The sequence below is a fragment of the Triticum urartu genome, chromosome 2, assembly GCF_003073215.2.
Source record: "Triticum urartu cultivar G1812 chromosome 2, Tu2.1, whole genome shotgun sequence".
Classification (NCBI taxonomy): Eukaryota; Viridiplantae; Streptophyta; class Magnoliopsida; order Poales; family Poaceae; genus Triticum; species Triticum urartu.
The window spans coordinates 357,512,418-357,524,219 of NC_053023.1; the positions used below are offsets into that span (position 1 = coordinate 357,512,418).

The 11,802-nt window shown below is 48.5% G+C and overlaps 1 protein-coding gene across 1 annotated transcript; it reads left to right on the forward strand.

The window, feature by feature from the left end:
• The first annotated feature begins 8,246 nt into the window (after positions 1-8,246).
• LOC125537295 (squamosa promoter-binding-like protein 13) lies at positions 8,247-11,015 on the forward strand. The gene is made up of 2 exons (XM_048700589.1): positions 8,247-8,774; positions 10,486-11,015. Exons 1-2 carry the CDS (start codon positions 8,380-8,382, stop codon positions 10,667-10,669), a joined length of 579 nt encoding a protein of 192 aa, XP_048556546.1. The 5' UTR covers positions 8,247-8,379; the 3' UTR covers positions 10,670-11,015.
• Positions 11,016-11,802: the final 787 nt, after the last annotated feature.

Consider the following 11,802-nt stretch of genomic DNA (forward strand, 5'->3'; position numbering starts at 1 on the left):
TAGGTTGTTCTAGGATCACTTCTTGATCATAGTTGTTCGACCGTGCCTTTGCCTTCTCTTCTCGCTCCCATTTGCGCATGTTAGCCACCAAATATGCTAGTGCTTCCTGCAACTCCACCTCATACCTTTTACCCTTCCTATAAGCTTAAATAGTCTTGACCGCGAGGGTGTGAGATTGCTGAGTCCCCGTGACTCACAGATACTTCCAAAACCAATTTGCAGGTGCCGATGATACCGTGCAGGTGACGCAACTGAGCTCAAGGAGGAGCCCGATGAAGATCGTGTCCGTTATGTTGTTCCGTTTCAGTTGATCAGTAGTGGAGCCCAGTCGGGATGATCGGGGATCTGTGTAGCATTAGGGGTAGTCTTCTTTTTATTTTGGTTCCGTAGTCGGACCTTGAGTGTATTTGGATGAATGTAATGTTATATTCATGTATTGTGTGAAGTGGCGATTGTAAGCCAACTATGTATCTTTTCCCTTATTGTATTACATGGGTTGTTTGCGAAGATTACCTCACTTGCGACATTGCTTCAATGCGGTTATGCCTCTAAGTCGTGCTTCGACACATGGGAGATATAGCCGCATCGAGGGCGTTTCAAGTTGGTAATTAGAGCCTTCCCCGACTTTAGGAGCCCCCCTGCTTGATCGAATCGCCGGCGTTGTTGAGTCTAGAAAAATGTTTTGAGTCTTATAGGATTATATATATAGATATATCGGAGAGTAGGATTCTTTTTACTCCTCAGTCCCTTCGTCACTCTGGTGAGGCATCCTGACATAGAGTTTTGACTCTTGTCTTCTCAAATTTAACTAAAAAAATTTAGGATCACGCGGGTATCTTGGAATCGTTCCGATGGTTTTGTGACGAGAACATTGTTCTTGGTGCCTCCTGATATTTAGGGGTTGAGGCAGTGTCCCGGGGAGTTGAGCTCCGAGGTGTTGTCGTCACAATTTTATCGTTGCAGTTCTGGAATACTTGAGTTTCGCCGACATCGAAAATCTCTTTTATGCAGTTGTTGGTGAGATAACCTCGACGCCACCCAGTACTAGGGAGGGAGTTCGGGAGTATTGCCATAACTCGTATAACGAATGCTTTTCGAAGGTTGAGGTAAACGATTTCCGAAGGTTTCTTGGTTATGTGTTGAAGGATGGATACAGCTGGATGTAGGATTTGTGTAGTTTTGGGTGAGATATTATGCTTCCCATGTATCCCCAACACCTGATTGCATAACCGGAAAGTTTTGGGAGTTTATAAGTGAGAATTCAAGTAGCTCTTAGGATATCTTTCCGACGGATGTATGATATGAAATTGGGGTTCGACGTCTAGTGGTCCGCCTATCCACGGTTGGTTTTACAGTGGTCTCGCTGTGTCTTAAAGAGTCCTTGGCTATGCTGACTCGGGGACGCTTCGTATATCATGTGCACTGCCTTGTACATGATGGTGCTGTACGATCGAGCCCGTGTAGGCCCCACCACGAAAACTTCGGACGAAATCTCTACCATATGTTTGTTCTGGCTTATTCCGCAAGCCTATCCTTTGTTTTGTTTTTGAGCTGTGGTATTCGAGTTGCTTCGAAGTCAAGTGTTGATTCCATACCTTTCCTAAGTGGTGTTCTCATACTCCTATCTGAATACTAATCCTTCTCAATCGTCGAGTCTGTCATGTATATCCTTTTAATCCAGCGTGTTTTCTCTTCAAGTGGATTCGATCATTTCAACATCCGCTAGATCAAGTATCAGTTCTTCTCAACGGTGTTTGTTTCATCCGTCTCCAAATTGTTTTTGTTTTCCCCCCCCCCCCCCCCTTTTTTTTCAAGGACTAAGATTTCTTTATCAAGTATCTATCTTATGGTTATGAAGTCTCTCCATTCTTTTCTGTCAATGTCCTTACCCGGTGATTCTCATGAAGATCCTAACGGAACCTCAAGTTCATCACTCTTCATTCTTTTCTTTTCTCCGGTGGATTCAATTCAAGCTTTGGTTTTGAGCATAGTCTTTTCTTTTTGCCCAATGCTTTTCTCATGCCGGTGCACCTCTTAATCATCCACTTCTCACTATTCAATTGTTCCGGAGTGCTCAAGATATCTCAAAAGGCTCGTCTAGTCATTCAAGATCCGTTCAACCTATTTCAAGGTTGTTATCTAATTCAAGCCATTTAATTCAACCGGTGCATTCTCCTTTTCAAGTAATCATTTCAACGGTGTATCTTTTGAGTGGGCCCTAACCCACAGGTTTTTTCCCAGGATCTTACCTGACTCTTCTAATTTTCCCGGAGCTATCTTAAATTCTTTTCGAAGTTTGACGTAAGAATGATTCATCATCAGTCGGGATGGTTTCTCCAAGATCTTTCAAATTCTTTTCGTCGTTGGTTCAACTTTTCTATTTTTCATTCCGGAGTGCCTCAACAATTCTTGGTGGTGTTTCTCGTTGTAATTCTCGGATTTTGAAGATTGAAGAAGTGGGGGAGAGGTGTTTCGTCAATATGCACCGTTGCATATTGAGCTCCACTTGATTTGTAGGATTGCTTGTGCACTTTTGCCATGCCATGCTTCATTAAATCGGACATGCATCATACTTGGTTGTGCATCATGCCATGCTTATGTCATGGTTGTTTACTATGTTGTTTGCTTCTTTCTGGTGTGGCTTCTTCGGGTTGGTTCCAATAACGTTGCGTTTGTGAGGATTCGTTCGACTACGTCCATTTGTCTTCCTCATGGACTCGTTCTTCTTCCTTGCGGGATCTCAGGCAAGATGACCATACCCTCGAAATCACTTCTATCTTTGCTTGCTAGCTGCTCGATCTATTGCTATGCCTATGCTGCGATACCTACCACTTGCTTATCATGCCTCCCATATTGTTAAGCCAAGCCTCTAACCCACCTTGTCCTAGCAAACTGTTTTTTGGCTATGTTACCGCTTTGCTCAGCCCTTTTATAGCGTTGTTAGTTGCAGGTGAAGATTGGAGCTTGTTCCATGTTTGGAACATGGTTATTTTGTTGGGGTATCACAATATCTCTTATTTATATTAATGCATCTATATACTTGGTAAAGGGTGGAAGCCTTGGCCTTATGCCTGGTGTTTTGTTCCACTCTTGCCGCCCTAGTTTCTGTCATATCGGTGTTATATTCCCGGATTTTGCGTTCCTTACACGGTTGGGTTATAATGGGAACCCCTTGACAGTTCGCCTTGAATAAAAATCCTCCAGGAATGTCCAACATTGGTTTTAGCATTCACCACCTAGCCTCTTTTTCCCTTGGGTTCCGCGGACTCAGGGGTCATCTTTATTTAAACCCCCCCTGGGCTAGTGCTCTTCTGAGTGTTGGTCCGATCGAGTAGACCACGGGGCCACCTCAGGGCAACTTGAGGGTTGGTTTTACTCGTAGGATGTCTCATCTGAGTGTGCCCTGAGAACGAGATATGTGCAGCTCCTATCGGGATTTGTCGGCACATTCGGGCGGTGTTGCTGGACTTGTTTTACCATTGTTGAGGATGTCTTGTAACCGGGATGCCGAGTCTGATCTGATTGTCTTGGGAGAAGGAATATCCTTCGTTGACCGTGAGAGCTTGTGATGGGCTAAGTTGGGACACCCCTGCAGGGATTTGAACTTTCGAAAGCCGTGCCCGCGGTTATGGGAAGATGGGAATTTGTCAATGTCTGGTTGTAGAAAACCGCATGTGTAGCCGTGATGGTCTCTTCTCAGCGGGGTTGGGAAGTGAACACAATTGTTGGAGTTATGTTTGACATAGGTTGTTCTAGGATCACTTCTTGATCATAGTTGTTCGACCGTGCCTTTGCCTTCTCTTCTCGCTCCCATTTGCGCATGTTAGCCACCAAATATGCTAGTGCTTCCTGCAACTCCACCTCATACCTTTTACCCTTCCTATAAGCTTAAATAGTCTTGACCGCGAGGGTGTGAGATTGCTGAGTCCCCGTGACTCACAGATACTTCCAAAACCAATTTGCAGGTGCCGATGATACCGTGCAGGTGACGCAACTGAGCTCAAGGAGGAGCCCGATGAAGATCGTGTCCGTTATGTTGTTCCGTTTCAGTTGATCAGTAGTGGAGCCCAGTCGGGATGATCGGGGATCTGTGTAGCATTAGGGGTAGTCTTCTTTTTATTTTGGTTCCGTAGTCGGACCTTGAGTGTATTTGGATGAATGTAATGTTATATTCATGTATTGTGTGAAGTGGCGATTGTAAGCCAACTATGTATCTTTTCCCTTATTGTATTACATGGGTTGTTTGCGAAGATTACCTCACTTGCGACATTGCTTTCAATGCGGTTGTGCCTCTAAGTCGTGCTTCGACACGTGGGAGATATAGCCGCATCGAGGGAGTTACAGCCAGGTTGTCTATGTGGACAAGATATGATTCCATACATTGTGTCGTTTGACTTTGGGGGGGGGGACAGCTGTTAAGGCAACTCTACCAGATTCGTCATATCGGTGATCACCATATGGGATATGGAGGCCATGGCGGCAGTGCACAAATACTTATTTGCCATAATGCGGCCTCCATATCTTTTCTTACATGTGTGCCTCACTTGCCATGAATACATCAATTTAGTTTCTTTCCTTAACGTGGAAGTTTTTCAAAGAGCTTCGTATGAGTGGTTCACAATCTAAAAAACATGGAAGTTTTTCAGTACCATATTTCAACGTCGGTTTCACTAGGATTTCGACTTGGATTTACAAAATGGATTCAAAGAACCAAATAGGATTTAAAATTTTGATACTAGTTCCCCGAAGTACTGGCTCTTCCTCCTCTTGGTGACCTCGCAGGCAGGGAAGGCTTCAACTACGTTGACAACCACGGCCATTCGTTCAACGAACGCATGTGCGTCCTGGATACGGGACAAGGACAACACCCTGAAGGTCGAAGTCATCGCAGCTTTCACATACGTGTGGGAGGCCACAGAGATGTGATCGAAATATTCGTGGGCAGTGCAACCGACACCTGGTTCAGCCTTACGCGCACGTCTTCCTCGACCCACTCCGAGAATTCCCACGTCCTCTCCTAGAACTCTCTCTCGGCATGGTCTTCTTTAGTCTCGCCGATGGAAGGTCTACAGGAAGGGCACGGGTACACCAACATGGTCGACGGGTGTGTGGTTGTGTCGTCAATGAGGTTGAAGGAACAAAGGGAAGAGGGTGAGTGGTGGTGATGGGGGTTTATATACCCTTGAATGGTCGCGATCCGTTGGGAATTAGGGGTGGATCTATCCCGCGCGGGTGGGACGTGTATGCAAAATGTGATGGCGGTAAGAAGAGGCCGACGTGAAAATCCCAATGCCCCCACCCCTCCCGAGCGGGTGGCAAATGGCTTGCTCTCCATATCAGCATTGAAAAACTCCAAATACGGAGTCTTGCGGGCTGTATATGGAGCGTGCTCCGTAATTTGTGCATGCCGAAGACCGAATGGAAACTCTCCTAGAGGGGCCTTTAGAGCATCTACATCCGGACTTGGCAAATTCGGCCCCTCAAACGCCCGCAGACACGCCCGGGTGCGTCCGCGGGCACTGACCGAGCACCCCTCAAATGTTGCGCTGCACATCCACATACCGCAAATTTCGATCCTCAAATACATTCAATCCATGCACGTCAATCATACAATACAAATTGTCCAAATTACAAAGTTCAAGACAAAGCAAAGCAAATCATAGTTCAACAAACCGGACATGCCAAAATGAAATCAATGTCTGAGCATGACGGATGGCCTCGGATCACTGGCCGAGCACCTGCTCCGAGCGAAATGCATCGTGCTCCAGTTGAAATGTGTCATGCTCGTCCTACTTTGCCTGCATCCGGGATGCCTCCTCCGCCTACATCCGTGCCGCAGCCGCCCTTACCGCCTCGTACTCCCTACGGTTGTTGATCTCCTTCTTCTTGTCCGCAATCCACTTCTTCACATGCTCATCCAAGAGTGTTTTGTCCACCAACATGATCCTTGCATCTTCCGCATCCCGTGCGAATTGTAACCTCTCCTTCTCAAGCTCTATGTCTCCAAATGTCTTGGCGTTCTCGAGTTTCCATTTTATCGCCGCTTGTTGCTTCTCCAACTCGATCTTCTCCCTCCCAATTTCGAGCTTCTTCTCCGCCCTATTCCGGTCCCACTCTATCCTTTCCTTTTGCGAATCCAACATGAGCTTGTACATATCCTCCTTGTTCTCCCTCACCAAAAAATGTCCGTCCATGTGGAGGACATTTTTGTAGCTGCGGCATCACGGGCGGCACGTGCCTTCTCCCACCTGTTTTCCCATGACTTGGCGGTTATCCTTTGGCATGGTGGCTTTTCCATTCATCATGACAACATCGTCCTCTTGATCGTCCAACCCAATTGATTGGTTGGAGCTTGAGCCATCATTCCTCTTCTTGCCGGACTTGAGATCGGCCACAAGTTGCTAACACTTTGTCTTGCCATTCAATATGACCCAACAATGGCTAAACGCAAATGGCTTCTTCTCCACCTCATGATACAAAGTGGCTGCCACCGTCGTCTAGCAAACAACATATGTATGAGCACGAAAATGCAAACACAAGAATCATATGCAAATGGCGACAAGATGAAGCAATTGAGCTTACATGAGTTGCGACTCCCATCCCACTTTGAGGGCGTTTGGTCACTTGTGAGTAGTAGCCGACGTACTTATTCACTTCCCCTTGAATGACCCCCCAATAATGTTGGAGAGATGCCACATTGCGGGTGGTCACGATAGGATGCGGTTCCACATACTTCTTTTGTTCGTGATACTCCTTCCAAATCTTCATCCAATATGTGTTCCCCTTTTGCTTGGTGCCGCATATTGGATCCATCGTTGTGGCAAACCAAGCTTTGACAAACAAGATGTCCTCAAATCTTGAGAATGCTGAACCTCTTGCCTTCAGCGTCTTGGTCTTCTTCTTCTTGCTCAGATTGGGATTGAATGTTATCCCAACTTCAAATGCGGTGGTGGCCTCCAATTCATATTCCATTTCGGTCGGATCTTCATTGTCATTGATCATGTTCGAAAAGAACGCCTCCTACATGATTATGGTTTGCAAGCATTCATCATGTGCGAAATGAACTAGTGGTTTATGCAAAAATCTGATCAGACAGGAGCAAATAAAATGCACTGACTATTGTTCAGCCATTCCGTTGAACATGTCGAGGGCAGCTCGGGCACTTTTGATGCCCGTGCTCATCTGTGCCCGAACGAGCTGCGGTGAGTCACATACGTCGACCGTCGGCATATGTGTGGGTAGAAAGTTGTCCAGAATGGCCCAGTAGGCAGTCGAATCATCCTCTGTCCCAACGGGGTCAAACAGCGTAATCTGCATCGGCACTCGGATGGAAGGGGTGCGGGGATCCGAGCGCGGCGGAGGAGATAGCTGTTCCACCATGTCCGAACCTCCCTGGCCGCCCCCACCTCCCTTTCTCGCTGCCGGCGTAGCCGCAACTCCCATGCGACGTTCTCCGCTTTGCAAGTCGCAGCCCACGAAGTGACCCGCTGACGGACGAGGCGGATTGTGTCTCCGCTGCAACTCCCAGGCGACGTTCTCCACCTTGCAAGTCGCAGCCGACGAAGTGACCCGCCGACGGAAGAGGCGGACTGCGTCTCTGCCATGGCGGTCTGGGTCGGGCTGGACGACATCTCCGATGATGGATCGGGACCGGTGGTTAGGATTGGGAGCAAGGGTGGAGGATGGCGAGGGTCCGGGCGCGGGAAAGTTTGGGGGGCGACGGGATGAGGGGAAAGGGTTTGGTGGATTTGTTGCAATTTGAGGTGGGGTCGGGCTGTCGGGTCCGACCTGGCGGGTATGCCCGGCCGCCCTTATATCCGCCCCATATTTAAGCTGGATATGAGGGGTGCCGGTTAGCCTGGGCGTCTGAGGCTTATTTAAGGAGCCCATCTGGTCAAAAAATCGTGATCAATCAGTGACCGGATGGCCCGCTCGAACGTATGAGGCGGGTTTGAGACGCCCGGTTATAGATGCTCTTACATCTAAAATCGTTTTAATGGCGGTTGGGGCTATATGACGACTTTGTTAGAGTTGCTAGATGGCATATCCATTTTATGTCCTTGGGTCGTTGGGTCAGCGGTGTTACCATGTGACTTAACATGTCAGTATGTTTACCCGTGCCTACGTACTAGTACGTGCGTACTCTACAGTATATACAAAGACCAGGACCGTATTGTGTGTAGCAGCGCGCCCACATGTGCGCCCTGCCTCCACACATACGGCACCCGCCTTTATATCCCTTTCGACCTTTCCTTCCACCCCCTCCGCTTCTTCTCCTTCTCCTTCCACTCATCAGCTAGCTCCACAGTTCCACTTCCGCGACAGCTTCCCGAGAAGAGCCCTAACTAGCTTCATCTTCATCGCGCCTCACCGGAAGGCATGGACCGCAAGGACAAGTCCCGCAAGTCCTCCTCGGCAGCGTCCATGGCCGCGCTCGCCGCCGCAGCTGCGGCCGGCGACGTGGCCCGAGCCGACGGGATGTCTGGCGAGGAGGACCAGAAGCTGAAGCTCGTGAACGTTCCTGTGGTTTCCGTCGGCGGCTCGAGCTCCTCTGCCGCGGCGGTGGCGGTGAGGAGGGGCAGTGGTGCTGCTGGCGCCGTGGCGACGGGCGCGGCTGGGGCAGGCGGGCCGAGCTGCCAGGCTGAGAGGTGCGGCGCCGACCTCAGCGAGGCGAAGCGGTACCACCGCAGGCACAAGGTGTGCGAGGCGCACGCCAAGGCTGCTGTTGTGGTCGTCGCCGGCCTCCGCCAGCGCTTCTGCCAGCAATGCAGCCGGTAAGGATAAATTCACAAGCACGTCCTCTTAATTAGGATCCATTTTCTTCATGATCAGTTGGTTCCTTCCTTCCTTCCTTCCTTCCTTCTAAAGGTACTCCATATATGAACAAGTGCATAGATTATCCATTAATTTGGCTCTTACTAGCTTTCTTGCAACCTTCACAAAACTCTTCAAGTGGAAATTCTAAGAAGATTTCATTTTAGAACCACTATGCATGAGGCTATACCTCTTGGCTTCGTTCTTGGTAGCCTTCCAATCAACACTGATAGTCTGTGATAAGAGGCCAGGCTCAAGAAAAGAAAAGTATTAGTGCAGGTTACTGTTTCATTTATGCTAGATAGTAACCCTGTTTGTATTATCTCTGGCAAGCTTACAGTGATAAGAAGTGGGATAAGAGAAACCAGGTCTGAGGTCTCACATGTCATCCAGAGGATTCTTTTCTTGCTTTGTTAGTGCACCATAGACCATAGTGCACATCATTGTCCTTTCTTGTTTGCTTGGGAAGGATAGTGGCTCTGTGGCTGTGGCAGTGGCTGTACATATTCTTTATGGGACACAGACTTTTAGCTCCTGTCGGTGCAGATGATCACAACTTGACTTGGTCCTTGCCATTTGCCTAAACCCATGGCCAGGGCAGCTTCTGGCTCCCCGAGCAGTTTAGCTGCAAAACAGTCTGTGCCTTCACTGCTAGCTATGTTTGGGTGCTTGATAGAAGATGTGGTGGTCAGTCCTAGATTAATCTGTTCACCTGCGGCCCGACCGGTTGCTGCATATTTTCAGATGCTTTATGTTTCTTGTGGTTAAATGACATCTTTGCTCTTTAGGAACACTACAATTGCATGTTGCTCTATCTCCGTATATATTAGATTCCCTTGTCACCTTGGCATTTTTCCTGAACAGACGAGTCCTTCTATTGTCTAGATTTTAACGTGTGCTTTTCAAAAGGAGGGTACACCAGTGGGATTAACAGTGTAGCTTGAAGTTAATCTAGCAGTAGTGGTGGTGGTGGTACTGGTGGACCGGTTCATTTCCAGAGTGCAGTTGGTCGCTGGCCCTGTTCGTGCTGTCCTAGTGCAGTTTTAAGGTGTCGACAAAGACATTGCTACAGAAGTTCTTGATTACTCATAGGTGGTGAATTCAAGTGGAACAAACAAACCAAATGTGGTCCTCTGATTCAGAAAGCCATCATGATTTTTCATAACCTGTAACTCGAAAAATAAATTGAACCAGGAACCGTAGAACTAGAACTATGAATGATGCTCTGACCATAATGTACGAGAGTTCAGAACCACTCCTGCAGAGCAACACACACACACACACACACACATGCTCTGTTCTTCAGGTACCCCGTGTTAAATCGATCAATGCACCGTTGTAAATTGCAAGCTAAAAATTGGAGGTTAATTATTGGCGGTGTAGGGGAAGTTCGGGGTCTTTGTACGGATAAACAGGACTAAATAGACTGTCTCTGCTTTTGCATGCACATGCATGAGCACAGCACCAGATTCCACCGGTACAGCTGCAAAAATAGCTTCGTTTAATTCGCTCCAGTTACGCGGCAAAATTTTGTATTGCTGCTTCACTTCACGTGCTGCGAGTAGTTTTCATCTCTTGGTACTTTGTTTGGTGTTGCTATCAATGTTGTGCCTGTTTCTTGTCGTCTCTGTCTGAAAACTGCTGCTGCTCTTGATCGGCATTGCATTGCAGGTTCCACGAGCTTCTGGAGTTCGACGACCAGAAGCGCAGCTGCCGCCGGCGCCTGGCCGGGCACAACGAGCGGCGGAGGAAGAGCTCGGCGGAGGCCAACGGCGGCGACGGGTGCCGCCACGCCGACCAGGACGGGCGTACCCACCCGGGGAACCCGCCGCTGAACCATTTCCAGATCAGATAAACCTACCTAAGCATGCTCCCTCTCTTCTGTCATGCAGCCATGCTACTAGCTACGTATATCTATATATGTATCCACCCACCTACGTACGTACCTGCCTACCTACTACGTCTCCACTATCCAGTGTACTAACTGGCAGTATATGTGGTCTCCTGTACTGCTATATATTTGCTGCTGTCTGCCAAAAACCTAAGCTAAGCTAATTGTAACCTGGGAACTGGTCAGGTGTTAGAGTGATTGTGTGTGTGATGTGTAATTGTAGCCTGTGCAGCCGAGACTTCTGCAGGCTGTGTAATATTGCTGCTTTGCTGGGATAATTTGTGGCAATATATGCTATCTATTCGAGGAACGGGCCAGTGTATGTTTTCTTTCAAGTCCCTATACCCAATCTCTAGTGGGTTTTTTGTTTGTTATGTAGAGCATTTGGTTTTCACTTGGCCTTTCCCAACCAACCAGGCAATTTTAGGTTTTTGGGTCTGATGTTTCCTTATAAACTTGGTCGCCTCCATTCTTCTAATGGAACTTGCAGAAACCCCTGCCCCTGAGAAAAGGTTTTTCGAAAAAAAAAGATTACTCAAAACTTTGCAAGACGCACTGAAGCTCTGTTTTGAACAAAGACGCTAAATCTCAATCCCCTCACCAACTAAATAGGGCGCCATGGATTTCGAGCTCCAAATTTCACTCCCCGTCAATTTCTAGTTCCCTCCAAATCTGAAAAAGAACAAACCTATAAATCTAACCCCATAAGAGCATCTTCAGCCACGCCTCCAAGAGCCCCCCCCCCCTCCCTAGCATTTTTTAGCGCCGGCCGGCGAAAGTCGGCCCAGTCGCGCCCCATGAGTCCGTTTTTCGCTGGGTTAGGCCAAAATAACAGCCAGCGCACCCGAGCCGAACCCGGCGCGCTCGGGGACGCCGGCACAAGCGAAAAGGGGCGTGGGGCCGCTTTATCGGCGAGTTGAGAGCCTTTTTCCGCCGTTTCTTCCCGCTTTCCCCCCCCCGGCTTCCCTCTCATTCGCCCCATTCCTCCCGCCAATCTCCCTCCTCCCCTCCCAGTCGGCCGCCATGCCGCCGAAGAAATACGTGATCCCCCGCGCCGCCACTGCTTCGACCGTCGCCGTCGCCCAGCCGAAGCATAG

What these genes read in the sequence shown, in the direction of transcription:
- LOC125537295 (XM_048700589.1), top strand. Translation starts at nt 8,380, where the DNA reads ATGGACCGCAAGGACAAGTCCCGCAAGTCCTCCTCGGCAGCGTCCATG. An exon ending in TTCTGCCAGCAATGCAGCCG is followed by an intron (nt 8,775 to 10,485) that starts GTAAGGATAAAT and finishes ATTGCATTGCAG; the next exon opens with GTTCCACGAGCTTCTGGAGT.